Raw genomic sequence first — 26,576 nt, forward strand, 5'->3', positions numbered from 1 at the left:
GAAGAGAAGAAAGAAAGAACCGAGGTTTCAATAAAGCATTATTTTGAAACCAGCAGGATAATCTACCATGCTCGGGGGGACACAATCAATGTATTCTTTTTGGCCCATGTTTATGTATTTCTTTTCTTTTTCCTTTTCTTTTCATTGTTCCGCCGCCATAATATACCACACACACACACATGTCACATGAAGATGAACGACGTCCTCTTTTATCACATACCACTGTCGTACCCCGCGACATGGAGGATGATGCATCCTATCATTTCGATATCGGGGTGGATGAGCTTATGGACCTAGTGGATCCAAAGAACATCAATGCACTTGTTCGGCTCGGGGGCATTGATCAAATTTGTCAATCATTACACGTTAACCCAAAGATGGGACTCGGCAACAATGATGATGACTTGAAAGCACGACATGATACCTTTGGCAGCAACGTTCTTCCAGAAGCAAAGTCTAAATCTTTATGGCAGCTTATTGTCGGTGCATCGGATGATAAAACTCTTAGTATGCAAAACATGATAGCTAGTAGTTGTGACCCCCAACCATCATACTAATCTCATTTTATTTATACATAGTCATGTTGACAGTGGCAGCAGCCATATCTCTCGTTATTGGTGTGTGGCAGGATTATTCACCACAACATCCACCTAGTGAGCCACGTGTTGGATGGTATGTACGCAAGTTCAAATTGAATATTTATTGAGTCATTGACGTATACATTTAGGGTGGAAGGAACAGCCATTCTTGTGGCGGTGATTACTGTTATCTTGACGAATGCGATCAACGATTATCAAAAAGAGATGCAATTTAAAAAGCTCAATGCCAAAGGCGAGGATAAAAAAGTGACGGTATTACGGGATCGTCGAGAGCAACGGATTTGTGCATCCACATTGGTAGTTGGCGACGTGCTTATGTTGGAGCCAGGGGACGTCGTATCAGTAGATTGCTTGTATCTTGATGGCTACAACCTTGCATGTGACGAATCAGCTGCTACAGGCGAATCTGAAGCTGTCAAAAAGTGTCTCGCAAGCCAAGTCAATGATGAGCAAGATGACTGTTTTATCCTTTCAGGATCCAAAGTACTGGAGGGTGTGGGTCATGCACTCGTTATAGCTGTTGGCAGAAATGCATTCTATGGCAAGACCATGATGGCGCTTCGAACCAATAACAGTGGTGGTGGTAATGGACCTCAGCAGCAGAGTACGCCTTTGCAACTGAAGTTGGATGTGTTGGCTGAGCAAATTGCAAAGTTTGGCTTTGGTGCATCCGTTACCATGCTGGTGACATTGATCATCAAGTATTTCGCAACCACCGAGAACCTCACAGGCCCCAAAATCATGTCAACCTTGATCAACATTATCATCCAAACCATCACCATCATCGTAGTTGCTGTGCCTGAAGGCCTTCCAATGGCAGTAACCATGTCCTTGGCATTCGCAACAACCCAAATGCTCAAAGATAACAACCTTGTACGTGTACTCTCAGCATGCGAAATCATGGGCAATGCAACGACGATTTGCACCGATAAAACCGGCACGTTGACGGAGAATCGGATGACCGTTGTGAAGGGCACTTTGGGTGTGGAAGCATTTGACCACAATACAGTGTCATCATGGATGGAGCAAGTGGACCCTGTTGTTATCGATCTTGTGATTCAAGGTATCTCTGTCAATTCAACGGCGTACAAGGATGGCGACACGTTCTTGGGATCCACTACGGAATGTGCATTGCTCATCTTTTCACAGCAATTGGGCGGTGATTTCAGTGCTGTGAGACATCAAGCGCATGTTGTCAAGGTGTATCCATTTTCATCCAAGCGCAAGAGCATGACTACAGTGTTGGCATTACAAGATAAGAAAGAAGAAAATGATACCATTTATCGTGTGCATACCAAGGGTGCATCCGAAATCATTTTACGATCCTGTAGCCGTTACGTGAATGCACATGGCGACGCTGAATTATTGGATGACAACGTGCGACAACAATGCGAAAAAGTGATTGACAAGTATGCCGATGATGCTTTGCGTACCATTGCATTGGCTTATCGTGACATGAATGCTGATGAATATGAGCAAATCAATGAACAAGAAGAACCCGTGCTTGAAAACTTGGTGTTGATTGGCATTGTTGGTATCATGGATCCATTACGTCCTGGTGTAGTTGAATCAGTGGCAGCTTTTCGCCGAGCTGGTGTGTTTGTACGCATGATTACGGGTGATAATCTCAAGACGGCAACGGCCATAGCAAAGAGCGCTGGTGTATTGACACGTGGAGGAGTTGCCTTGAATGCAGCTAAATTTCGAGACATGTCACCTGACGAACAGCGCAATGTGATTCCTCGGCTACAAGTACTTGCAAGATCCACACCCACAGATAAAACGGTGGTGGTTGTACGGCTACAAGAGCTCGATCAAGTGGTGGGAATGACGGGTGATGGTGTCAATGATGGACCTGCATTGAAACTAGCCGATGTCGGATTCAGCATGGGTGTCACTGGTACTGAAGTTGCCAAGGAAGCGAGTGACATTGTCCTGATGGATGATAATTTCAATTCCATATTACGCGCCTTGCTCTGGGGTCGTACGGTGAATGATGGCGTACGCAAATTCCTTACTTTTCAGCTCACTGTCAATGTTGCTGCTGTTGTCATTTCCTTTGTCAGTGCCACTACTTCATCACAAGCCCAAAGTGTTCTATCCGCTGTACAGCTATTATGGGTCAATCTTATTATGGATACGTTGGCGGCTCTCGCTCTCGCCACTGAACAACCCACCATGGAACAATTGGATCGCAAGCCTGCATCAAAGTTTGCCCATCTCATCAATTATCGCATGGTCAAAATGATCCTCGGCCAATCTCTCTTCCAAATTGGTGTCAATCTCGCTGCCATTTATGCAGGTCCACAGCTCTTCCGCATCCATGATGAAGCTGTCCTTCGCACAATGGTGTTCAACATGTTTGTCTTTCTCCAAATCTTCAATGAGATCAATTGCCGCCGCGTCGATCTCTCACTCAATGTTTTTGCTAATATCACAAATGATTGGATCTTCCTCTTGGTGCAATTATTGGTCATCCTTGGTCAATTCCTCATTGTCACTTTTGGCGGGATCGCTTTTCGCACCACACCATTAACATTCCAACAATGGATGATTACTATTGGTATTGGATCCTTGTCACTCCCTGTGGGATTGATCATACGGATGATCCCGGATTGCTTTGGTTTCGATCGTCGCTTTAATGAAGATGCAAGACCTCTTACAAGCTATTCACGTCTCAATTGGGAAGGTGCCATCGGTCACGTGCGTACACAGCTGCGAGTCTATTCAGCCTTACGTAGATCATATCAAATGGCACAGGGACCAGAGCATCAACCCCAGCAATATGCACATCATTTCAAAGCTTCCCATCCTCATACCTCAAAACATCCCAATGAGAACTTTTCAGCACCTGGTAGTCATTCTTCATACGCTAGTAGCCATGCTTCATCCGTGGCAAGTGCTCCAATCCATAATGTAAACTATGGCAGTGTCAAGAATGGTAAATAAACCAAAGTCATCTCATCTCATCATGTAATGCAACGCAACTTTGATATCAAGTGAATAAGGTGGATGATGTAAAATGCAAAATACACGTGTTTAATACCAGCACAATGCCGTAAATTCTATATATAAATGGATAGGTATGATCATGATCTTGATTCCTTGTTGGTCTTCCTCCTCTTTTTGGATCTTTTCTCAATATCGATGATACGCTAAATCGAATAGTGTTAGTTAGACCCAACCCATAACACATGAACGACATGTATACTTACCATGCTTGCTACTCGCTTGGCGGTAGATACTTCGGTCAATTCTTTTAGCACAGCATTCTCATCAACCTTGTATTCCTCCAATTGTTTGTCTGTGATATTCTAGATCAGCAATCCTATTCTTTTGATCCTTCAAATATACTTACTTATCCGCTCCTCGATACTTTGAATCAGCTGAATGTCCTTTTCAGAGACGATTGACAGGGCACGACCACCTCTTCCAGCTCTTGCAGTACGACCCACTCTGTGAATGTAGTCTGTAGGATCGCGAGGGATGTGGTAATTGATAACAACTTCAACGGATGGAATATCCAAACCACTATAGATGGATAACATGAGCACACACAATCGTTCTTTGAATGAATCCAATGAGAACCTACCGACTGCCGACGTCTGTGGAAATAAGGATCTTGACAACTTCAGCTCTAAATCGACCCAGCGAATTGAGACGCTGTTGCTGTGTCATGTGGGAATGCAAACCAGTGCAATCGATACCAAGTTCAATCAACATGACGGTGAGTAGCTGTGCTTGATCACATCGACCACAAAAGATGATAATGGATTTGTCTTTGAAATCATCCGATCGTAAAAGATGAGCGAGATAGACATGTCGTACTTGGGATGGAACAAAGAGGTATTGCTGTTCAAGCGTAGGCACTGTTGAGACTGACATGTCGCATAGATAAGTGAAGGGTCGTTTTTCTTGATGTTGCAAAGCAAGGATTTCATTTGTCATGGTAGCGGTATACAACAATGTTTGGCGTTTCTTTGGCAAAAGCGAGAGAATGGCTTGTAATGCAGGTGCAAAGCATGGTTCCAAAAGACGATCGGCTTCATCCATCACCAAGAAACGCACACGTGAAAGATGTACAGCATCAGCACTGCTTCGAATATGATCATGGAGACGGCCCGGCGTGGCAATAATGACATGGGGTCGCTTGGATAATTGGATCGCTTGTTCAACCATATCCATACCACCCACCACAATACAATCCTTCAATCCAAGGCTTTTACCCAACACACGGAATTGCTCTGCAATCTGGAAAGCCAATTCTCTACATGGTATACCTTCATCAATTCATGTCCCTTTACACCTTGTATATCTATTATTGTCCATACCTGGTAGGTGTCAACACAATGGCAAACACACCATAGGGATCTTCAGATAGCTTTTGTAGAATAGGTAACGCAAAGGCTGCAGTCTTGCCAGAACCTGTTTTGGCACCACCGATAATATCACGACCTAAACAATGATATTAGAACTACTTGTAAACAAAGGATCGCTCGAAATAAAGGATCGTACCTGCTAATGTTGCGGGAATACAAGCACGTTGGATCTCTGAAGGACGTTTGATCTGCATCGATTTCAATAGCTCGCACAAGGAACCATCGACACCAAGATCCGAGAAGGTGGCTGTGGGTGGAGCGATCTTGGGTTTCTGATCTTTGGACTGGTTCTTTCGTGCAGCTGCTACACGACTGATTGTAGCTGTGCTCATGGTGGGGGGTTGTGTAGGTGCGACAAAGAGAAAAGAAATCTTTTTTGGCTTTCGCTGTTAATGCGTGCTTTTTCCAAAGACACACTACTCCGATCCCTTCCTTTGCTCTTGAACATAGGTTGTCATGTGACATGTCCGACCAGGAGCTATCATCCATACCACTGCCATCGCCTCATTAGCATGCAATCACCGAAGGATTGCATTTTACAAGCTCCATGATAAATTACATGCTATCCATGCATACATCTAGCGATTACAACTTTTGCCATCTCATCATCACGCAGTGTACTAGTAATAAGGGGCAGTAGCAGCACCCGAATGAATAAAGAAGGGATATGGAAATAGTTTTTCAAGCGATTGATACAAAGGGTTATAGATGCTCTATGAGAATGGGGACACATGAACTTACCGTTTATGTCATTGTTGACAAGAATGATTTCCACTAACAAGAACATTCCATGCGAAGAAAATCGATTTGATTGTCAGTTGCATGATCCACATCCCATGGTAAGAGAGCATGTTATCAAGATCGAACTTTTATTGAGGATTGAACAAGCAATTGAATACATGATGATTATAAGAGTGGAAGCAAAAAGGTATGAATGGTGCGAAGGATTGATGCTGCTACATAGTACACAAGCGTAAATTTCCCGTTGATCTTGATCAGGCACCATCAGGACGTCCAATCGCTATTTGATTCTCCCAATCATAACTGTGTTCGAAGAACCATTCCATCACCAAAATATCTGGAATATGAATACTTGACAGAGTCCTTGCGTTCCTTCATGCGATCACAAACCATGAGGGAGGCACTTTCAATATCTGAATGTTGGCGGCAACTCGAACATTGCATCGAATCATACACTTTAGGAAGTGCTTTACTTTGGTCAAACTTGTGCCGGAGGGATTTACTTGCTTCAATGATGTTGATTGCTTTGTCTTTGTTGTCTTTGTCACTTTGTAAGCATTGTCACGGTGATACTTCTGCTGGATGGATCGCTTTTGATCTCGCTGGCGTCCGCATCTGTGGGAGCATTTTGAATCCTTCTTTATTGCGTGATGGTAATGCTTGACATGCAGGATCCTTTTTGTTGTGCGATGATGATGCGCTGCATGTATTGGGATCCGATATTGAAAGTGACAGGGATCCATATTGTTGGGATGGCGTTGCACTGGAGACCAGGTATCGTTGTCTTGGACGACGTGAGATGGCATCAGAGATAGGACAAATGGCACGTGGACTATATGTTGTTTTCTGTCATCGTGGGAGAACGCTTCAAAGACGACATGATGGTGGCGCGAGGTTGGTGATTTCCCTTATCTTGTGATAACGCATCGATCTTTTCTTGAACTATGAGGTCATGTCTTGTGTCTTGTGTCATGCAGGTCTTCTCAGTCAAAGTCTACTGAAAACGTCTATTTTGACATTGAAGACCTGTACCAAGAGGCGCATATGGTGGGAATATGCCCGCATCATACGAGTGATGGAAAGGTACAAGTGATGGAAAGATACGGGTGATGAAAAGTGATAATTGATAGTTGTCATAGCGGATACGTTGGGTGGATCGCCTGAAGGAGGAGCGACTGGTAAGCGGTTGATGTGATTCCTCACGTTGCTGGGTTGTATATTATGTGTGTTGTAGTGTTAGGAGATGATGATGACGGGAATACATCTGCATCGTAACGTCTGAAGGAAGCATGATTGATAGGAGGTTGAAGTGATTCTTCACGCATGTACTCATGTCACCTACAAAGGAGTCCCAAATTCCTATCAGACTAGGTATTCTTTTTATATATGAATGGTAGTTATACCTACAATAAAGGTTCAGCAAGGAACACAGCCAATGTCATTAGGCACCAATGAGCGCTTCAAGTGGTAAAGTAATGAGGTGAGCTACATAAATGAATGCATAAGGACCCTCATTGTTGTGATCACATAAAGACTAACATCCTTGAGACTACCAAAGGCCACTAATGATGATATGAATACAAGTAGAAAGAAAGGGCGTATGATAGTGTTGGTGACAACAGCCTTGTTTATATGTGAGTGGGCGTGGGGATTGTTGTCATGATTGATCGAGCTGATAAAGTGGTCATAAGCATCTTGGAAGTGATGGAAATCAACAGCTGATAAATCAACCTCCCACTTGAAAGGTGATTTTTTGTAGGTGACATAGGTATGCCGACTCCTCCATTGGAATGTCTTCATCCTCAGACGTGGCTCCTCGGCAGCAAAATATCGTTTGACTCTTGCGAATCACCGTTTCTTGCAACACCACAGGGTCCATCTCGATTAAAGATTCTTCTTGTGAATCAGCTTCACGTGTATCTTCAGTGTAGGTCTCCTCGTTTGACAGGCTTGTTTCTTGTGGACCAAGCTACGTGCATCTTCAAGGTGTAAAAAATCGCCATCCCCAACATCGTTGGTGATGTCAGTTATATATCGGTAAAAGCTGTCGACAACGACAAAAAGAGAGTCGTAGATCAATTCAGGAAGTATTGCTTTCCATGGTTGTAAGAGGGTAGAGAAGAGAGGCAAAAGGGTCGCAGCAACTTTATTCTTTGATTTATTGCTCAATGTGGTGGACTGCCCTCTTTTTTCGTTCCCGTTTTGGTAAACGCACGGGTTCAGTGCACTCAAGAGCTCTTATCTACAAAACGCTCTTGCCAACGTTACATGTTGATTTGCATGTCTTGTTTTTATTTCCCACGTCCTTCGATGGGCCCATGGTTATAGGGGCAACCATTTCCATGGATACAGGCATGTGTTGTGATGGTATCATTGTTCCCTTGACACCCATTCCACTTTTCATTTATAGATTAGACTGATTATACATATGCATGAAATCCACTTTCTGCATACCTATAGACGTGTTCAAGTAGTAGCAATACAAACACCCCATTGATACTCTCAACGACCATCTTGTAGCTGCATGATGACAAATGATAACATGTCACCCGATCTGCCTTTTTTGATGAATGTCATGTTGACTTGAGCGTTCTGCAAACATTTCTGCTTTTCGTGCATCATTGTTTCACAAGCTTTTGTTTACACAAACACCAAGATTTGGTTTCTTCAACAAGGAACAATGAATAAAAGGGCGCAATGTACATCAATTGAAGTAACATCCTATCATATGAAACAGGAAAGCTATCATTTTGCATAGCCTCTTTGTCTATGTTATATGGCTATGAACAAGAAGAGCTGCACTGGTTGCCCTGGTTTTATTAAGTTTAGTGGTTCTGGTACAAACAGTGGAATGCTTTTGTGGTCATTTCATTATACATGTGTTTGTCATAGTGAGATAAGGCAAAGGATGTTTGCATGTACAATAAGGATGTATACTCTAAGGGAAGTGTGTGTGTGTGTGGGGGGGTTCTCAATGATCGAGTAACTGCTGTCGATCATGCTGCCACGAAGTTTAATATACGAGCGGAATTTGAAACGTGTTATATGGCCAGCATGGCCCCAATACGCAGGGTGATTGTGAGGAGTTGCCGTCTCTTATCTTCATTCTTTACACCAAGTTCAAAAGCTTGCCACTCTTTCTCTTTCTACATCATGGACGATCTTCTCGATCTGAATTGGGCTGGTGACAACAACAAAAACAAACCTCCGAGCATACCTCAAAAGCCAAGCTACTTGGCAGGCAATCCCACGTCGAGCAACAACAACAAAAAGCAAGATGCATTCGCAGACTTACTCAACTTGCCTTCTTCACAAAAGCCCACCGATCGCTCTCAGTTGCCACTTGCCGAACAGCAACGTCTAATGCGGCAAGAAGCCATGGGTATCCAATTGCCCGCATCGTTTACGTCAATGCCGTCATCGACCAAGTCATCTCCACGACAGCAACCACAGGATACGTTTGGTTCACTGTTGGATCCTTTCGGTGGCAAGTCGTCTAATACAACATCCAATGCAAATACGCCACTCAATGCACTGTAAGATTCTTGAGGCCATAACATGCATGAATGAATATGAAGCTTATGGGACGATAATAGGCGCTCACAGTCGTCGACTCCTAATCAGCAACAATCACAAGCACAATGGAACTTTGACCTCTTGGATAAAAGCAAAACCGTGAGTGGGATGGAAGGAATATAGTTTGATGATGGTAATCTAATTGGGCTTGTTTATCCACATTAGACAGCGTCATCACCATCTCTTTTGGATGATCCATTCGATGCAGCAAGTTTACCAGCCCGATCATCAGCTCCACCGCAACAATCTATGGTAGACGATAATGATGATGATGAGGATAATCCGCTTGGCATCCTTTCAAAGCCTGTTCAAAAACCTCGCACAGTAAGTTGGATTGGATGTAAATGAATGGAGTAAGGATACTAAAGGTGTACCATTAGCCCTCTCCAGAGCCTGAACAACGATCGTCAACTTCATCTCCACATGTTTCCTCAGCATCTCCACAAAGACAATCACCACCACCCAATGATATGATGGTCGCTCAGCTGATGGATATGGGCTTTTCGGATGAACAAGCCAAGGTAGCTCTCGAAGTAACGGGTGGCAATGATCTACAAGATGCTATTGATTTGCTTGTACAAAATGCGGAGGCTGTGACAATTCAACAAAGGGCATCATCACCCATGGAAACATCTCGTTCTGATACTACACGTGCACGTCAATCAGTCTTTCATGATGATAATGCACCTCGACGACGTCCTCCTCCTCAAGATCAGCCTCGACAACCCTCTTCTTCTGATGGATCAGGTGCAACGACGCCCAACTTTCAACAACACAAAGAAAAGCTCGTGGCACAGGCAACTGAATTGGGAGGATTTTTATACAAGAATGCGAGCATGTTTGTAAAGACTGGACGGGAGCGTATCAATAAGGCGGTCGAAGATTGGCAGGAACAACAACGTGCTGAGCAACGTTATCGTGCTGAAGGACGACCCAAATGGATGAGAGATGATATCAATGATGATGAAATGGGTGCCGCTGCTACTGCCAACCGATCACGTGAGCAGTACACGGAGAAATTTGTGGATGATGACAGCTCTGATGAGGATCCTGCATTGGAACGTGAGCGTGAAATCGCATGGAAAAAGGAACAAGAAGCCAAACGAAGGGAATACGTTCAACAAATGCGACGACAACAGCAACAAGAACGTGAACGTATTGAAAGGCAACAAGATGAAAATACGTATGTTTCTCCATCACGTCGACGTGCCATGCCATCATCTCGCAGTAGCAGCAGAGCACAAACACCTGTGAAAACAACAACATCAACAACACCAATGACACCACCATCCAAGAAGCAGAGATCAAGACCCGTTATTAAAGCCTCGGATGATGTAATGATGCGTGTCAACAATGCACGAAAGATGGGCAATGACAAGTTCAAGTTGGGTCAATTTGGCGAAGCAGAAGATGCCTATACGCAAGCCATCACGATGCTCCCTGATGGACATGATCACCTCGTTATCCTATGTAACAACCGGGCAGCAACACGGCTCAAGATTGGCGAATACAAAAAGTGTATCGAGGATTGTGTATTGGTGGTTGAGATGGCTGAATCAGGCGGGGATGATAATATCGAATCGGAAGGTGTTACTATACGATGGCGTGAACAAATCAGCAAAGCATTGCATCGTAAGGGTGAGGCATTGGAGCATATGGAGAAATACAAGGATGCCATCAAAGCATATGAGCACATTGTCAAATTGGATGGTGCAAACAATGCAAAAGTCAATCAGGCTTTGGCTCGTTGTCGACGTGCCCTCAACCCACCACCTGCAAGCAGCAACAGCCCTGCCAAACCAAAGTCAGCATCCAGCAACAAAAAGAGTAGTAATGATACTGCTTTCCCTGGTGTCGATTATTCTGTCTTTGAAGTCAACAGCTCTTCCACCACCACCACACCACCAGCATCATCATCACTATCACCTGCGGATATCGATAAGAGCAAAGCGGTGGCGGCCATGAGAGCTCAGGCTGCAAAGCAAGAAGCAGAAGATGCAGAACGTATGCAAAAGACGGATGATGTCAATGCAAGGATATTACAGTGGAAATCGGGCAAGGAAAACAATCTACGTGCATTATTGGCAACTTTGGATACCCTTTTGTGGCCTGGTGCGCAATGGCGTGGTGCCAATATGAGTGAGTTGATCAATCCCAAAAAGTGCAAGATTATCTACATGAAGGCTATTGCCAAAGTGCACCCTGATAAGGTATGTGTGTGCAGGAAAGGGGGTGTATATACAATGAAACTCATTCTTTGTTATAGCTTCCTTCAGATGTCACAGTGGAACAACGCATGCTTGCAAGCGCCATTTTCAGTACTTTGAACGAAGCATGGGATTCATTCAAGTCTCAAGTATAGAACATTTGTTAGACATCATCTTCGATTTGTACTTTTTCGATATCCAAAAAGACATTGCATTTGCACTGTATTATCCCATCACATGAAATCGATGTTGTTTTTTCTTTGTCAAACATGGATCGACGGTGACACAATACATGTTACACATGACATTCATGCAGCAGTATCAATGATTTTCACTATTCAAACATAGATTGTAATCGGATAAAAGAAAGAGAGGAGCGAGTGAGAGGTGTCAAAATGTCTAATCAAAAGTTAAAAAGGAAAGGTATTACGGTAAAAGTAGAGTAAGAAATAATGCTTGGATAAGAGGAGGGGAGGGGAAAGAAGAAGAGTGAGTGAGTGAGTAAGTGAGTGAGGGGTCTCTTTTTTAATTTGAGTTGCCGTTGTTGTTGCCACCGACGCCCTATAAAATGTCACCAACATGTTAGCACATAAATCACATTCACATGATTTCGTCAAGACTCACAGGATGATCAAAGGCGAACCACCAAACCAAGATAGCAATGACGACAGCAAGGATGATACAGATAACAAAGCAGCACCATTTTTTCTATTGACGCGCGTTGATTGAGTATGGATGGCAACATTATACAAATCCCAAGGATTGATGCTTACCGCGCGTGTGGATCTTGCAATATCGATAGCTCGTGAGAGATTTCTGTTACCGTGTTTAAGGTCTTGTGCTGTGGCCTCTGCATTTTGTTCAATTTGGACGATGACTTCACCCTGTTGGGACACAAGCATTTGCATATCCTGGAACAAGTCATGCAATTCCTAGTACACACCAAGTTAGCATCTTGTTCTTTGTCCCATTGGCGGTGTCATCACACTAACCAAAAGCGTCTTTTCAATCCGCTTAATGTCATCATGGCGACTTTGTACTTCAGAAAGAACAGCTCGACTTTGAGCTTGACGTCCAGCTTTCAGAATCTATAATATACAAATGTCAAGGTTTCAATATCATAGGGTGGTTAATTGTACGTACCGATTGAGTAAATAGCTGTGTATTTTGATCCGATTCCATGATGTGGTCGATTTCCTCTTCCGTCGCTTCAGGTTTCACTAAAAGCAAAAAGTCAGTTTTGTGTGATTTGGAACATTTTTTTCCTCGCTCGGGTGCCTTACCAATCCTGATTTGTCGTTCAACACGTTGTCGAAACTTTTGTCGATAGCCGTTTTCAATGTCTTGATATCTTCTGATGGTCTCCAAGAATCGTTTACGCACGGCTTCACTCTTTACGCAATATGAGACAACTAAAACACCTCCCTCTTTTTGCGCTTTTCCTATACCTGTGTCTTTCGAATATTGGCTTCTGATGCATTCGTAGCAACAGCATTTCTTTCCAAAGCAGTGATGCGTGTTTTGATATCATTGTTCTGGGCCCGTACTTTAGTCTGAAGCTGTTCCAATTCATTCGAGAGCTGATTCCATTGGTTGTCGCTATAACTAACGAGTGCTGAATTGTGCAAGCGTTCAATAGCGTCGATATTGTCGTTGGCAAGGGTGATGTTCGTCTTTATATGTTCAATCTAGATGGCCATAGTAGTGGTTATTACACCTTGTTATTGATAAAATGCATGCCATCTTTGTGTATACCTCTTGAAGGAATCCATCCATTGTACGAGTATCCGCCATGGGTCGAGTTTGCATTTCATAAGTCTCGACATGGTTGGTGTTGCCATGATGACGAGGTGTGGGTGGTGGGGGTGAATTTGCACGATCGAAACGTGTTACAACAGGTGATGGGGTGCGACGATAACCAGCGGGAATACGTGCAGGGCCAAAATCATCGCTGTTAATGAGAAACAAATTAAACTCGCTTTCCCTTTATCACGCACACACACACTCGCATTCGGTGTTCTTTTTACCTGCGTTCAAGACCTTCAAAAGAGTTCTACAAGAAGCATAAGTTTAATATATTAAATGATGTGACACAAGAGCAAGGGTGAGAGAGGAGGAGGAGGTCATCAAGAGAGAGTATTGTTGTATTCCCGGGTATTCAAGCAGTAGCTGTAAGGGGTGGTGGTGGTGGTGGGGTTTTATAAACGCATACCCGCAATTCCTCGGTACGATCCCTGAATGAGTATGACATTATGAATCAGACGAGAGGATAAGAGAAAAGGAGTGGAGTGCTGTTCCTGTTATATATAAAAGAAAAAAGAGAAAACAAAAGAGGGAAGAACGCAAGTACAAAAAGACGATCATCAGCGTCGTGTTATGTCTACGGACCTGGAAATCTTCTGGTGCTTCCGTTTTTGGGCGGCACTATTGATGACTACTGCTACTACTACTACTACGCAATAATGCCAAGAGCACTCACACACTACCTTTACTATCACTCTTCACAACCACCACATGAACACAAGGTTTCACTCTTCTAAGAAAAGCAAATGCTTGGCTTTATGATTTATCTTTAGTAGTCGATGGATGTGTTTTTCTATAATAGTATCCCTTCTTCAAGATTGCTTCTTCTTTCCGGCGGCTGATGCAGCAGCAAGAGCGCGTTGGCGTTTAAGCACAGCATCCACATGACGACGAGCATTTTCCTTGTCTTTTTTATCATTCTGTAGCACCATCACCGAGTCAGCTAGCATTGAATGGAACGTGTAGTAAATGGCTGATCCCACTGATACAAAGATAAGGAAGATGGTAGCCCAGAATAGCACCCATTTGCCTTGAATAAATCCAGTAGCAAGCCATGCAACAAAGTCGAGACGACGAGGATAAGTCTTGAGGATGATATAAAGCAATGCGTTTTCTCCAAGATCCCAAGCAGTAGTGAGAAGATGAATCCATACACCAGGTCGAATCCATTGTGGTGCTTTTTTAAATCCCATATACGTCAACAAGCACAATGGCAATGTACGACACAACAAGAATGCATTGTCGTAAAACAACAAGGACAAGTACGCCTCACGACCCTTGGCTCCATAACCTGCAAGGAAGCTGTAGATGTCATCCGCTGTGCTTGGATGGTGATACTCGAGAATATCCAATGTAGGCTTGCCCTCTGCATCCAATTGCCCATTAGGATTGACAATCTATACATACATCATGGATCAGTATCATCCTACTTTGCGACGACCTTGTTGCATAGCAACGCTTTACCGCTGAATATTGATAAAGGCGATCAAGGCAGATCTTGGTGAGGATGGCAGTTAGAATGACCAAACGGGGCTTGCAAAGGTATTCGCCAAAGACATGGGTCAACTGAGGAAAGGGATCGAGTCTGATCCTTGCAAGACGATCTTTGATGGACATTGGTTTGTATGGGATGAAGTGGCTATAAAACGCGTGCTGGTGGGAGAAAATGGGAATTGAGACGGAGAAGGTGCTGCAACCAGACTACTAATACAGGGCTTTAATGTTTACCCTTTTATGATGATGATGATGATGATACAAGTTGGTATGTATTTAAAATTGATCAAAGTTGCCATAGCTACCACTACTACTTTTCTTTTTACTATTGCCAGCAAGGTATTTGCCAATGCCGCCTGAGCCTGCTTTCTTGCTATTTGCCACATTCGGTCCAAACCATCCCATGCTATCCTCCTTTGCCCGCTTTTGTTTCCGCTCTTGCTCTTCTTGTTCGGCATTTGCTTCATGTGCAAGCTTACGCTTCAAACGCCCTTGGAACTCCTCAAATGGATCAACAAATATAGACACCTCCTTGATTCGGATATCACGTTCAGGTCGATCCTTTTCATTGGTAGGAACAGCCTCCATTTGATTCAATACATCGAGACCGCCCACGACTCGTCCAAAGATGGTATGTTTCTCATCAAGATGTGTGCATGGTCGATACGTAATAAAGCTGTGATTCACCACATCAATCAGTATACGTATTATATGTGTGTGCCTGTGTGTGCATGAGCAGTAATAACTTACAATTGCGAGCCATTGGTATTTTTTCCTTTGTTGGCCATACTAAGTACACCACGATCATTGTGTGATAAGCTTCCTTTGATTTCATCGTCAAAGGGTCGTTTCCAATAGGATTCACCACCAAGACCCGTTCCAGTGGGATCACCTCCTTGGATCTACAAACAACATCCAATTCATCATTTACTAACTCCGTCTTTAATGCATGAAACATTCCTCCTCCTCACTTACCATAAAGTTCTTGATGCTGCGATGAAAGACGGTATTATTGTAATAACCTGATTTGGCCAAAAGTACAAAGTTGTGGCAAGCCCTGGGCGCCTTCTCACAGTAAAGCTCGAGATTGATGTTGCCGAAATTGGTGATTAAACGTGCATAGCCATTCTTGCGGATCCGCTTGTACATGAAAAAATCCTCATCAATCAGTGCACTCTCATTGACGGTAACGGGTGTCATGGATGTCGATGTGAAGGATGCTGCTGCTCGTCCAGTAGAGAAATGGGCTGCATTGTAAGGTGTGTTGGGCTTTTTAGGTGTAGTTGATGATGATGTTGTTGTTGCTTTGTCGGATTTCTCTAGTGCTGTTGCTGATGATGGGTTGAGTTTGGCCAATACTTTGCTGGTGGATCCAAGACCTTGTACATTGATGTTGTTGACGGGTTGCTTTCGTGCACGTTCCTCAGCTAAACAATGTACATGTATGAGATGACGGGTAATAGCACACACTTTGATGATGCTTACCTTGATCGACCACCTTCATATCATTCTTTAGATAATGGAATTTTGACATGTTGCGGTTGTCAAGGTTATGAGGATCTTGGATCATGATGATGTCTTTACGTGTGAATGGCTCATCCGTAAGTAAATCTTTCCAATGCTTGGCTTTGATGTTGAGCTTCTCAATGGTGTCATAGGCGAAGACGTTGCCGGTTGTCTTGATGGCGGCGATGGCTGTGTGATCTGAAAACACCTTGTATGTCACTGGGCAATAGAATTCTTCCTTGTCATTCTTGAAAAAGTTGAGCTTGATAAGGTTCTTGGTGTCCAGCTTCTCACCCGTCACTGGATTGGTGCCATACTTTTTAATGTAGGGAATAATATGGACCAGATCAAAGATGATGCCCTCGGGTGTACAAACAGGATGCTCGAATGGTTGAAGTGAAAGTGAACAACAATAAAAAGGTAAACGTCGAAATCCATCGTTTTGTCGACGGCCCGTAATGCCTGAAGACGCTGAATGCTGACCGACTTCACCACTCCACTCAGAATGCGTAATGTACAACTTGTCGGTCCATTTGCCCATGGTGTCGAAAGTAAAAAAAGATACAACACAAGCTCTGTTTCAATGCTCATCATGTCAAATACGGTATCTCGATTTCAATCTCAGGCGACCACACCTAAGATGTTGCCAATGTCCAATAGCTTAGGTTTTATTACTTTAGCCAACAGGCATGTCATCATTGAATCCCCCAATTTACAATCTTAAGGATAATAAAGATAGCCTGGCAATGACCAGCCTCTTTATGATCATGTTTCTACCGGCCCTAATTTGGCTATCCAATGCTCAGGCTCATTGATGGAGAATGAGGCATGATTATTTGTGTTGACATCCCACCCCCCTTTGCCATCCCATGATGCAACGTGCAATTGTAAAACGAGAAAGACTATGACACAGTTTTATTGGATTCTATCATATTCCCTGAACCCATACTAAAGCAATGGCAATTGCAGCTACTAACAGGGCAACTTTTATGATCTCTAAACCAATCAAAGATATGTACAGCATGTCCTCCATGTCGACACGTTTGGCACCATGTAAACCAGAAATCAAATCCTGATGGATCGACTGCAATAAAACGGGATGATGAGAAGGTTGGCATTCAACTCCGTTTATGGTCACATACCTTTACGTGAGTCATTGGCGGCAATAGCTTTACGTAATGGATCGATGGGTGTTCCCATATGCATCAAACACAAAGCACATCGTGGTAGTGGCTTACGACAGCTTGGACATACTGTAGGCTGAAATAAAGGATCCCATGTGAGTGAGTTTCACGCTATCTTCCAAGGACATGAGCTAGGTATCCCTTACCTTTTGCTTTCCCGAAGCACGACCTCCTGATGAGAGGTTGGTTTGGACATTCATTCGTTTTCCCTCTCGATTTCGAACATTCTGGACCAGCAAGCTGTGACCAAGGGACTGCGAGCAATAAGTGCATCGTACATAAACCTGAGGTGGAGCAACTTCGCTTGCATTGTTCATCCTTTGTCCACGTTGGATATCAAACTTGGCTCTTGGATGCCATAATTGCCATCGATCCAACAATGCGCGATAACTATGATGATCCCCATTAAAATGTAATACTTTTTGGAGATCAACAACCCTTACCTTTCAATCCAATCTTCCACTCGTTTGTCCTTGAAACGTCGAGGAACCACAAAGCTCATCACAAGACTTGCCGTCTGCACATCACCATATCGATTGACTGTTTGCTCCAAAAGATCCACCGCTCTGCTGGTCAACCCTGTAAGAAGCACACCTTCCACGTCACCTTCTCGAATCAGCTGTTCTGTAAGCTTGTTGAGATACTGGGTCAATTGATCATCTTGTAGCACGCGCAAGGCAACCGATACACGCTCCTTTAGTGAAAGGTTGGGTTCATTCAGCACTCGGAACCAGTCGTTGGATGATATATAGGCGAAGATAGCACGTAAATAAGGTTGATCCTCCATATCGAGACTCAATGATTCGCAAAGCTGTCGCCAAGTTGGATTTTCATTCGGTGAATCGGGTTGAAAACCGGCCAGCACAGCTGACATCAATTTACGCTGCTGGTCTGATAGTACATCATTTTAGCTTTTTCCATTTCCTTCAAAACGTTATCAATCCTTACCATTCTTTCCCGAACCTCGTACGCTCCCCAAAGCTTGAATGGCTCGATGAGGAAGTCCACTGAAAAATGCCCATCCTGCTGCCTTATCATATTCACCACGCGATTCCAATCTATGGTCACACACACACACATACATAATGAGCGAGGTTGTATGCATTAGAAACAATCATCCCACTTACCGTACTAGTTCTTGTTCCAGCTCACTTTGGGTGAAACCAAAACCGCACACTTTCAATGCCAAATTTCGTTGAATGGGTTTGGTCGTCTCCACCATGGCAAGTGCATCATCCGATTTTTCTTGAAGAGCCATAAGCTTCTCCTTTGAAGATTTCTTGTTGAATTCGAATCCTACGTCACAAAGTAAGAAAGATGCTTGCTCGCATAATACTTGTGTAACCACTACCTGGCCCAGACCAGATCCCATGAACACCCTGAAAGTTGTAACTAATCACTTGCGACATGTCTCGAGACAGCTTGTCAGCGCCTAACATGAGTAGTATGAGTGATTTGAAGGTTCAACGTAACGTATACAACGACATACGATGGATCCATGACCAAAGCTCTTTCATCTTGTGATCCTCCTTGACAATATCAATATTTGTTCGAATCTACATGCATCAATGTAAGCTCTCCGTCTTCAAATGACACCGTTTTTGTGGTCACTTTTACCTCCATTGAATATCCCAATTTGACACGTTCACGCATAATGACTGAAATATCGTTTGCTAATTCCTTGGCTGCATGCACTGGTATGGATGGTGTCAATAACCGAAGTTCTTGTTGTTGTTGTTGCTGCTGTTCTTCGTCCTGCCTTTCATCATAACCATGTCATTCAAATTGGAAGCCAAGATGACCCAAAATTAAACGCTTACCATTGTGCTTTTTTATCACTGATCCCAAATGCATTGAACCGATCCATGACAGCACGTGTAGATTGTTTGGCGGTTGAGATATCGTCGCCATACGTTTGCATGATGTCGCAGCCACCCGTCAATGCAAATCCGCCTGTTGGACGCCATGACATCTTGCAAGCTTCTTCAAGCCCAATAGGTTCAAATTGGCCATCTTTGTGCATGGTAAGAACACTTGTGCTGCATCCACGACGATCTTGATTGCTGCTGGTGGGAATGAAATGGAAGCATGATATTGATTTGCTGGTGGGGATAGCTATTCCATCATGATGAATATACCATCCACCCACTATCTTTCCAAAACCACTGCTACTTACATTTTCGACTCTTCCATAACACGGGTATACTGAGATCAGCATCATTGGACATCTCGACTAGGGATTGAAGTGCTCCTTTTTCTTCACTCTTTGCTTGCGTAGAGTCATGATTCGAGCTGATGGTGCTTGTTGGAGGTGCAGGACCCATATCCGATCCACGTAACGAGCACGTTTCCTGAATATCCCAAAGGCTGATGGATTGTGAATCTCTTGTAAGTGATGCAAGAAGACCAGGTCGTGTGGATGAGAATGCAATGTGGGACAAGTTGTGTTTGAAGCCGCTATCCGAACTAAGTGTGAGGACGTGTGTCATGGTCAAGGGTTGATCATATCAATAATCATGCAAAAAGTGAAAAAGCAAAAAGCAACATGAAAAGGATATAGGATCGTTGGTCTTGCGAAGATCCCAGAGTTTGACAACGCCTTCTTCAGTATAGGAAGCCACTCGATAAGGGTTGAAAGGATCCACGGTCGTGCCATAAACTGCTTTGGTAGCAAACTGGAGCGGCGTTGCATTTGAATTCACTGGCGGCGATCGATGTTAGTTACTTTTTCATAAATGAGTAATATGTTTCCATCTTACATACCTCGAATATCAAAGGCTCGTAGATACTTGTTTCCCATACCAGCCACCAGCAACGGTGCTCCCAAATGACTCGACCAGGCACAGGAGGCAATTGCCTCTGATGATCCATATTGCTGAATAGGTCGTTGCTCTCGACTGCTTTACACATGTTGTCAATATAAAGATAGGCCATCTTCCATTTCTCGGTTTACCTGGTAGATGAAGAAGTTCCCACATGCTCTGCTTGGCTTCCATACGGATTTGTGTATCGCGATTTATCTACAACGCGCATATGTTAATATGGATCAAAGAGAAGCAAGAGAGATCATACCTGAGAAAAAGACATCTCTTTCACTGAATCCACTCGTTGAGCGTGCACTACTAGGTCGATAGTAAGGTGTCGTAGGTGTTTGTGGTCCAGCGGATGAAGCTTCCACAGCTTGTGAGATATCCCACACCAAAAGACAAGGATCATTTCGCACTTTATCGAGACCAGCAGCCAATAGATGTGGATGGGTGGGAGAGAATGATACGACATTGCAAGGACGAGACATTTTGACACCAAGGACAGGATACGGTTTAGTGATGGATGCTGCTGCTGCTGCTGCTGTTGCTGATGATGATGATATGGAAGGACGTGAAGTGTTGCGATAAAGAGGTGATTGTGGACTATCAGCAGCGGATGTTGGATAATCGGTTTGAATATGATCTTGCATGCGCACCAATACTGTTTTGCCTGTTGTCAAGCCCACAGCGATCAAATCAGATCTTTGAGGATCGGGACACCAGTCAGTACACTACAACAAGCAGCTATTCAATATACCAAACATCCCCTTTCATCCAACCAACCCCCTGGTGCGCGTCCTTGCTATCCCTGATTACCATGACAAGCGTGATTTTGGGTATGGTGGACACAAGAACAGCTTTTCCAGACTGCCCAATCGTCTAATGAGAGAGAGGTGCCAATGAGTCCCCATGAACGGAGAAATTGTCAAGGTCTGCATGTATACCTCGGGAATCCATTCATACAGCTTCAACTCATTCCCGCTGACGAGGAACTGGTTACGATCCGAGTGTGGTGACCATATAATGGAGCGCGTGGACGCCATGGTTTATAGGAAAGCGTGCAAAAGAAAAGGTGTGTGTGGGGGGAGAATAAAGCAACTTGGACAACAGCACTCAATGATCTCCGCAACTTGGATGTGTCATGCGCGATATAAATGATAGACTTCCTTTGCCATATTAGTGATCCAAATACACGCTGATGCTGTCGACATGTGTACTATCTATTGTATTTCAATTCATTCATATGTTCTCGTAATTCAAGGTTGAGGGGGTGTATGTATGTACAAGAAGGTGCGTGTGCGTGTGTGTGTGCGTGCGAGAGATAGAATACAAGGGCTACTATGCGAAGGAGGAAAGTTAATAAAAACACCAATCTCTTTGGGTGTCTATCTTACCTTGTTGAGAAAAATGGTGATCAAAAGAAGTATCCTCCAAGATGGAAAGAGAGTGCAGCTTTATACTATATGTGAAAAATGACTATGGTCAATATTCCATCGGATGATGAAACAACTTTATTCTTATAATGATGACTTTTGGTAAATAGTAGCTTTGTCGATGGTGCTCGTAAATGACAGAGAGAAGGTGATGTCAAAAACAAAATGGGTCACGTGACACTACTACACTTGAGCGGGATTTATGGAGGAGCATGCAGGATCCATCATTACCCTCTTCTTCTTCTTGTATATGCTACGTAGAACTGCCATGCGTTTCATTGGTATGTATTCTCCTTCATCCATATGGGAAGATCAAGCATTGACATTATAGAACAGATATTGGTGCAAATTTGACTGATCCCATGTTCAGGGGTGTTTACAGGGGAAAACAAGCTCATGAAGGTATGTCACGTTGAATGGAAGGAAGACGAAAAAAAGTATTCACGATCGCCGTCTCGGTAGATGATTGGCATTTAGTCCTGGATCGTGCTCGCAAGGCTGGTGTGGAGAAGCTTATCATTACGGGCACCAATTTGGAAGAAGCGAATGAGGCGATCGACGTGATCAAGCAGCACAACGAGAGTAGGTATTTTGGGGAGGCTCATAGGGCTCTGCTCTGTATGTGACTAAATCATTTATTGGCGAAGATCAGATGCTCTATTCAACCGTTGGCTGTCATCCTACACGTTGCGACGAGTTTGAGCAATCACCCGGTGGTCCCACAGAATACCTCAATCATCTACTTAAGCTTGCTCAAGAGAATCCATCCACTGTTGTGGCTATTGGTGAATGTGGTCTAGGTAGTAATACATGTCCATTTTGATCTACTGTTTTTGGATAGCAAACTTATACTATGGCCATCCTCCACAGATTATGATCGATTACAATTCTGTTCCAAGGAGACCCAGAAAAAGTACTTTGAAGCTCAATTTGAACTGGCTGAAAAGACAAAGCTCCCCATGTTCCTTCACAATCGCAATACGGGTGATGATTTTGTCAACATGATCAAGGCCAATCGTCACCGATTCACCCACGGTGTCGTGCACTCATTTACAAGCACGGTGGAAGAGATGAAGCAGCTGGTGGATTTGGGATTATATATCGGCATCAATGGTTGCTCACTGAAAACGGAGGAGAACCTTCAAGTGGTTAAGGAGATCCCAAGAGATCGCCTAATGATCGAAACAGGTATAATTGGGTTATGTTTTTATTGCATACCTTGATCACTTACTTGGCATTGAATGTTTTCCAGATGCACCATGGTGTGAGATACGGCCTACACATGCTTCTAGCAAGCACTTGGCAAAGATACCAAAGGAAGAGATGGAGCTCTATGCCCCCTTGTCGAAGAAGAAGGAGAGATTTGAAAAAGGATTGATGGTAAAGAATAGATGCGAGCCATGTGCAACTGGGTAAGTGATTTTGCAATGTTTTTTTATTTGAGAGAGTATACTAAACGATATGTCATTCTAGTCTTGTCCTTCACGTAATTGCTGCCATTAGAGATGAAGATCCTGAGGAGCTCGCAGAGATTATTTGGAAAAACACTTGCAATGTATTCTTTCCCAATATAGCCTAAATGAAACAATGAATACTTTTTACAACAATGAATACCATGTTATGATGAATGGAAGAGCCCAGTGGGATGTGTTTTCATTACCATCACCTATATGTAATGCACAAAAAAAAGCGTGCAAGCGGAGGAAATTGCATTCGTGTGCACCTCTTCTTCCTCAGCAAGCTAAAACATGTAAGCCAACTCCTTCGCTAATCCCACCGATGTCATGCCAACCCCATTAACGAATAGGGCACCGAAAAAGAACTCCAATAAAAAGATTTCAAGTCCCAGTGTTTCGAAAGCAAAGGTTTGTGATGGGGGTCATGAAGGAATCCTAAGTACTAATGTCGAATGGGTTCTCTGTAGGCAACACAAGATTCCTTAGCAGGTCCACTCAACTTGGCCAGTATCGAGAAGCCTTTCAAGAGCTCAAAGTACAAGACACCAAAGAAATCCAAGAATCTAAAGCAAATTCTAGCAGCTGAAAAGACGCAAGACTTGGATCTCAATATTCCTACATGTAAAGTTGGCCTATGTGGATTGATTAGAATATATATTGACGAGAGGATGCGTCTATAGATCAAAACATTGAATGTCCTCCATCCATCCTTCCACAGCAAAAGTATTGTGACATTACGGGTCTGATAGCACGATACACGGATCCAAAGACGGGGTTACGCTATCATAATGCCGAGATTTACCAGTTCATCCGCACATTAAGTGTACCAAACGTTCAAGCATATTTGGCGAGTCGTAATGCAGCTGTCGTACTCAAGTAGTAGTTGGATTAGAGCTCCCTCTCACCTACACACCCACGCACATTTACATTCGCCATTGTTCATCACCATCATCATCACTATCCGCCTTATAAAGTAATGCACCATCATTCCCATAGCAAGACAAAATTAAGCATTTTTTTGGGATGCAGGGTTAATGGATTAGGTGGGGTACGCAGGAGAGGAGGGGTGGTAGTTGTAGATCACATTTACATTGAGTATGTGGGTCATGTGTTACAATGGGTCAAGTCCTTCAAGTGTGTGACATGCGGATCCCATCCATGGTATTCCCGTGCGAGAGAACATGGTTGCCAAGTCCGATTTCGATCCGATGTTTCTCGTCATGTCCATGAACAAGGTCTCTTACAAAAGGCAACAACACCATGCAACCCATTACAAGAATAGGTATAGTAGCTCATCATAGCCTAAAGTTGGTACTATCACCATTTGCGGCCAAAAGGGGGAGAAATGAGAACCATTTTTCAAGTGGCCATTAACCAGGTGCGATCTGAGTGTCAATGAATAATGATCTTGGCCATACATAAACTTTGGGGAAAAAAGACATGTAACAAAGAGGATAGGAAAAAGTCAAAAGTTTAGGTAATCAAGCAACCAGCGTGATGACATTTTACTATAGCAACGGGCTGTTTAGTGATGTTGGGTGGGTGATGAAAGTGGTGGTGCCAACAACAGTAGCTAAATCAATGAGTTGCTTTTTTTAGCTGATGTCGCACACAGTTTATCGCAGGTGGCTCGGGATGATCTCGCTCATTCTTTTTGTTGTGTGCCTTTTTTTGTGCATACAAACACATCTACACATATTGCTGCAAGGGCAAAAGAGGGGGAGGTGGAGAAAAGCATCAACAGATAAATGAATCCAGAATGAAACCCAATGCAAGGGGAGACAAAGGGGTGAGGTGACATGAAGTATTTATCAAGAGTAGTCTGTGCGGATGCAAGTTGAATACAACCAATCTATATAAAACGCCCGTTCTTGTCCTCTTGTTTCTTCCTTTTCTTTCCTCCTCCTCCTCCACCACCAACAACCACCACAACCGCTCCTCCGTACACATTAGCACATGAGTCAGCCGCCTGCTCGATACAACGAGTATCTTCCTTCTGAAAAAGGTGCACAGCGCCCAATGCAGCCCATGGATCCCTATGAGCCAATGCATACTACAACAGGTTAGCCACTCCTCCTCCTCCATTCACGCGAAATCCGAGATTTAACCCATGAGGTCCATTGTATAGGCATGGCACAACCTCATACACAGCCGATAAATTATGACCCATACGATGATGCGGATGATCCATATTCAGTACCTGCGCGATATCCTGCCGGTGGTGGTGGTGGCGGCGGTAGTATCAATGACCAGCAGCATAGTAAACGACATTCTGGCAGCCAACAAGATGGATACCACCCGCCTTATTCACCACAAAGTTCCGATCCATTTGGTGCATCATCCGAACCAATGTACTTTGATGACGATAAAGAAGGAGCAAATGGGTTGCTAGCCGACAACATGGTAGCGATGGATATGATGGAGCAATACGAGTCGCCACAGAAACGACAAAAGGATCAGTTGTCTGAAATGCAACAACGCAAAAGGAAAAAAAGAGGATGTGGTGGATTACGAACACGATGGATGGTCTTTGCAGCCTTTGTGTTGATCATTTTGATTGCCTTGGCTTGGTTCTTTGTATGGCCCCGTTGGCCCAACAGCATCCTATTCCAGAATGCCGGCATCATTACACCCTACGACTCATCCGATCCTGAATCCAAGATTTACGAAGCTGTTTGGCAAGTCAATCTCACGGTGGACAATTCTGAAAACTTTGTCCCAACCCATTTCAAGGAATTTCATCTCAAACTTTACGACGGCAGCACAAATGTCAAGATTGGCGAGGGTCGCACAGGTTCCTTTATGATTCCCGGGAAAACGCGAGATAAGATCATACCCATCACCGTCAACGTTCAATACAGCGCTTCCGATGCAGGCGATCCAACACTAAAGAACCTGTTTTATTGCTCATCACTCGCACAAAATGAAACAGCATCACAAGACACGCAACTGGGCATCAACTTGCTCATGTATCTCGAGGAATCCATTCAAGGCATTGCTTGGAAAGAAACCGCCACCATCCATCCCTCCATTGTTGCTTGCCCAAAATGATACCATGTACTTTTTTCTCTCATTTGTATTTAGCATTTTTCTACAGTTCTTCTTCTTCCATCCCTCTCGCATCTTTAGAGTCCTTGCCTTCCTCTCCCCCCCTCCTTCCATTTCCTTTTCCGCCTTTCTCCCCCCTAATGATAAATCTCAAATATGTATATACTCGATTTCTTTGGAATGGAAAAAAGTGAATGCTGGTATGATATGTATTACTGCGAAATTCATCAGTTGGGATTGCTATGCAGGTTCTCATCTTGAGGACTCGTTTTGCATTTGAGCATAAAGCTATGTACATAATGACTCGCGAGCTGCAGGTGGATATCACGTGTCGCTTGACAA

At 43.7% G+C, this 26,576-nt stretch overlaps 10 protein-coding genes across 10 annotated transcripts; 4 read left to right on the plus strand and 6 right to left on the minus strand.

Annotated features, from left to right (window-relative positions):
* Positions 1-179: 179 nt before the first annotated feature.
* O0I10_002572 (calcium-translocating P-type ATPase, PMCA-type) lies at positions 180-3,548 on the plus strand (the record flags this gene model as incomplete). The annotated part of the gene is made up of 3 exons (XM_058482653.1): positions 180-507; positions 579-672; positions 728-3,548. 3 exons carry the CDS (start codon positions 180-182, stop codon positions 3,546-3,548), a joined length of 3,243 nt encoding a protein of 1,080 aa, XP_058346677.1.
* Positions 3,549-3,688: 140 nt separating this feature from the next.
* On the minus strand, positions 3,689-5,310 carry O0I10_002573 (uncharacterized protein; the record flags this gene model as incomplete). Its single annotated transcript, XM_058482654.1, has 6 exons — positions 3,689-3,754; positions 3,815-3,903; positions 3,958-4,130; positions 4,192-4,866; positions 4,931-5,054; positions 5,115-5,310. 6 exons carry the CDS (start codon positions 5,308-5,310, stop codon positions 3,689-3,691), a joined length of 1,323 nt encoding a protein of 440 aa, XP_058346678.1.
* Positions 5,311-8,872: 3,562 nt separating this feature from the next.
* O0I10_002574 (uncharacterized protein) lies at positions 8,873-11,657 on the plus strand (the record flags this gene model as incomplete). The annotated part of the gene is made up of 5 exons (XM_058482655.1): positions 8,873-9,255; positions 9,316-9,394; positions 9,461-9,619; positions 9,676-11,505; positions 11,562-11,657. The coding sequence occupies 5 exons, from the start codon at positions 8,873-8,875 to the stop codon at positions 11,655-11,657; spliced, it is 2,547 nt and encodes an 848-aa protein (XP_058346679.1).
* Positions 11,658-12,027: 370 nt separating this feature from the next.
* On the minus strand, positions 12,028-13,753 carry O0I10_002575 (uncharacterized protein; the record flags this gene model as incomplete). Its single annotated transcript, XM_058482656.1, has 10 exons — positions 12,028-12,063; positions 12,127-12,210; positions 12,276-12,434; positions 12,495-12,590; positions 12,646-12,722; positions 12,786-12,894; positions 12,951-13,190; positions 13,258-13,453; positions 13,530-13,555; positions 13,715-13,753. The coding sequence occupies 10 exons, from the start codon at positions 13,751-13,753 to the stop codon at positions 12,028-12,030; spliced, it is 1,062 nt and encodes a 353-aa protein (XP_058346680.1).
* A 364-nt stretch (positions 13,754-14,117) lies between these two features.
* O0I10_002576 (uncharacterized protein) lies at positions 14,118-14,922 on the minus strand (the record flags this gene model as incomplete). Its single annotated transcript, XM_058482657.1, has 2 exons — positions 14,118-14,702; positions 14,770-14,922. The coding sequence occupies 2 exons, from the start codon at positions 14,920-14,922 to the stop codon at positions 14,118-14,120; spliced, it is 738 nt and encodes a 245-aa protein (XP_058346681.1).
* Positions 14,923-15,075: 153 nt separating this feature from the next.
* On the minus strand, positions 15,076-16,846 carry O0I10_002577 (uncharacterized protein; the record flags this gene model as incomplete). Its single annotated transcript, XM_058482658.1, has 4 exons — positions 15,076-15,475; positions 15,550-15,701; positions 15,775-16,226; positions 16,285-16,846. The coding sequence occupies 4 exons, from the start codon at positions 16,844-16,846 to the stop codon at positions 15,076-15,078; spliced, it is 1,566 nt and encodes a 521-aa protein (XP_058346682.1).
* A 361-nt stretch (positions 16,847-17,207) lies between these two features.
* O0I10_002578 (uncharacterized protein) lies at positions 17,208-19,813 on the minus strand (the record flags this gene model as incomplete). The annotated part of the gene is made up of 11 exons (XM_058482659.1): positions 17,208-17,389; positions 17,448-17,565; positions 17,636-17,879; positions 17,933-18,380; positions 18,438-18,547; positions 18,617-18,785; positions 18,841-18,921; positions 18,979-19,045; positions 19,107-19,248; positions 19,310-19,604; positions 19,666-19,813. The coding sequence occupies 11 exons, from the start codon at positions 19,811-19,813 to the stop codon at positions 17,208-17,210; spliced, it is 2,004 nt and encodes a 667-aa protein (XP_058346683.1).
* Positions 19,814-19,996: 183 nt separating this feature from the next.
* O0I10_002579 (uncharacterized protein) lies at positions 19,997-21,339 on the minus strand (the record flags this gene model as incomplete). Its single annotated transcript, XM_058482660.1, has 6 exons — positions 19,997-20,190; positions 20,253-20,389; positions 20,443-20,509; positions 20,562-21,027; positions 21,113-21,175; positions 21,241-21,339. The coding sequence occupies 6 exons, from the start codon at positions 21,337-21,339 to the stop codon at positions 19,997-19,999; spliced, it is 1,026 nt and encodes a 341-aa protein (XP_058346684.1).
* Positions 21,340-21,979: 640 nt separating this feature from the next.
* O0I10_002580 (uncharacterized protein) lies at positions 21,980-24,066 on the plus strand (the record flags this gene model as incomplete). Its single annotated transcript, XM_058482661.1, has 10 exons — positions 21,980-22,010; positions 22,066-22,131; positions 22,192-22,311; positions 22,377-22,529; positions 22,600-22,917; positions 22,982-23,141; positions 23,203-23,279; positions 23,485-23,594; positions 23,654-23,807; positions 23,867-24,066. The coding sequence occupies 10 exons, from the start codon at positions 21,980-21,982 to the stop codon at positions 24,064-24,066; spliced, it is 1,389 nt and encodes a 462-aa protein (XP_058346685.1).
* Positions 24,067-25,142: 1,076 nt separating this feature from the next.
* On the plus strand, positions 25,143-26,237 carry O0I10_002581 (uncharacterized protein; the record flags this gene model as incomplete). The annotated part of the gene is made up of 2 exons (XM_058482662.1): positions 25,143-25,248; positions 25,315-26,237. The coding sequence occupies 2 exons, from the start codon at positions 25,143-25,145 to the stop codon at positions 26,235-26,237; spliced, it is 1,029 nt and encodes a 342-aa protein (XP_058346686.1).
* Between the last annotated feature and the right edge of the window lie 339 nt (positions 26,238-26,576).

This window comes from Lichtheimia ornata (assembly GCF_029851405.1).
Source record: "Lichtheimia ornata isolate CBS 291.66 chromosome Unknown scaffold00007, whole genome shotgun sequence".
Taxonomy (NCBI): Eukaryota; Fungi; Mucoromycota; class Mucoromycetes; order Mucorales; family Lichtheimiaceae; genus Lichtheimia; species Lichtheimia ornata.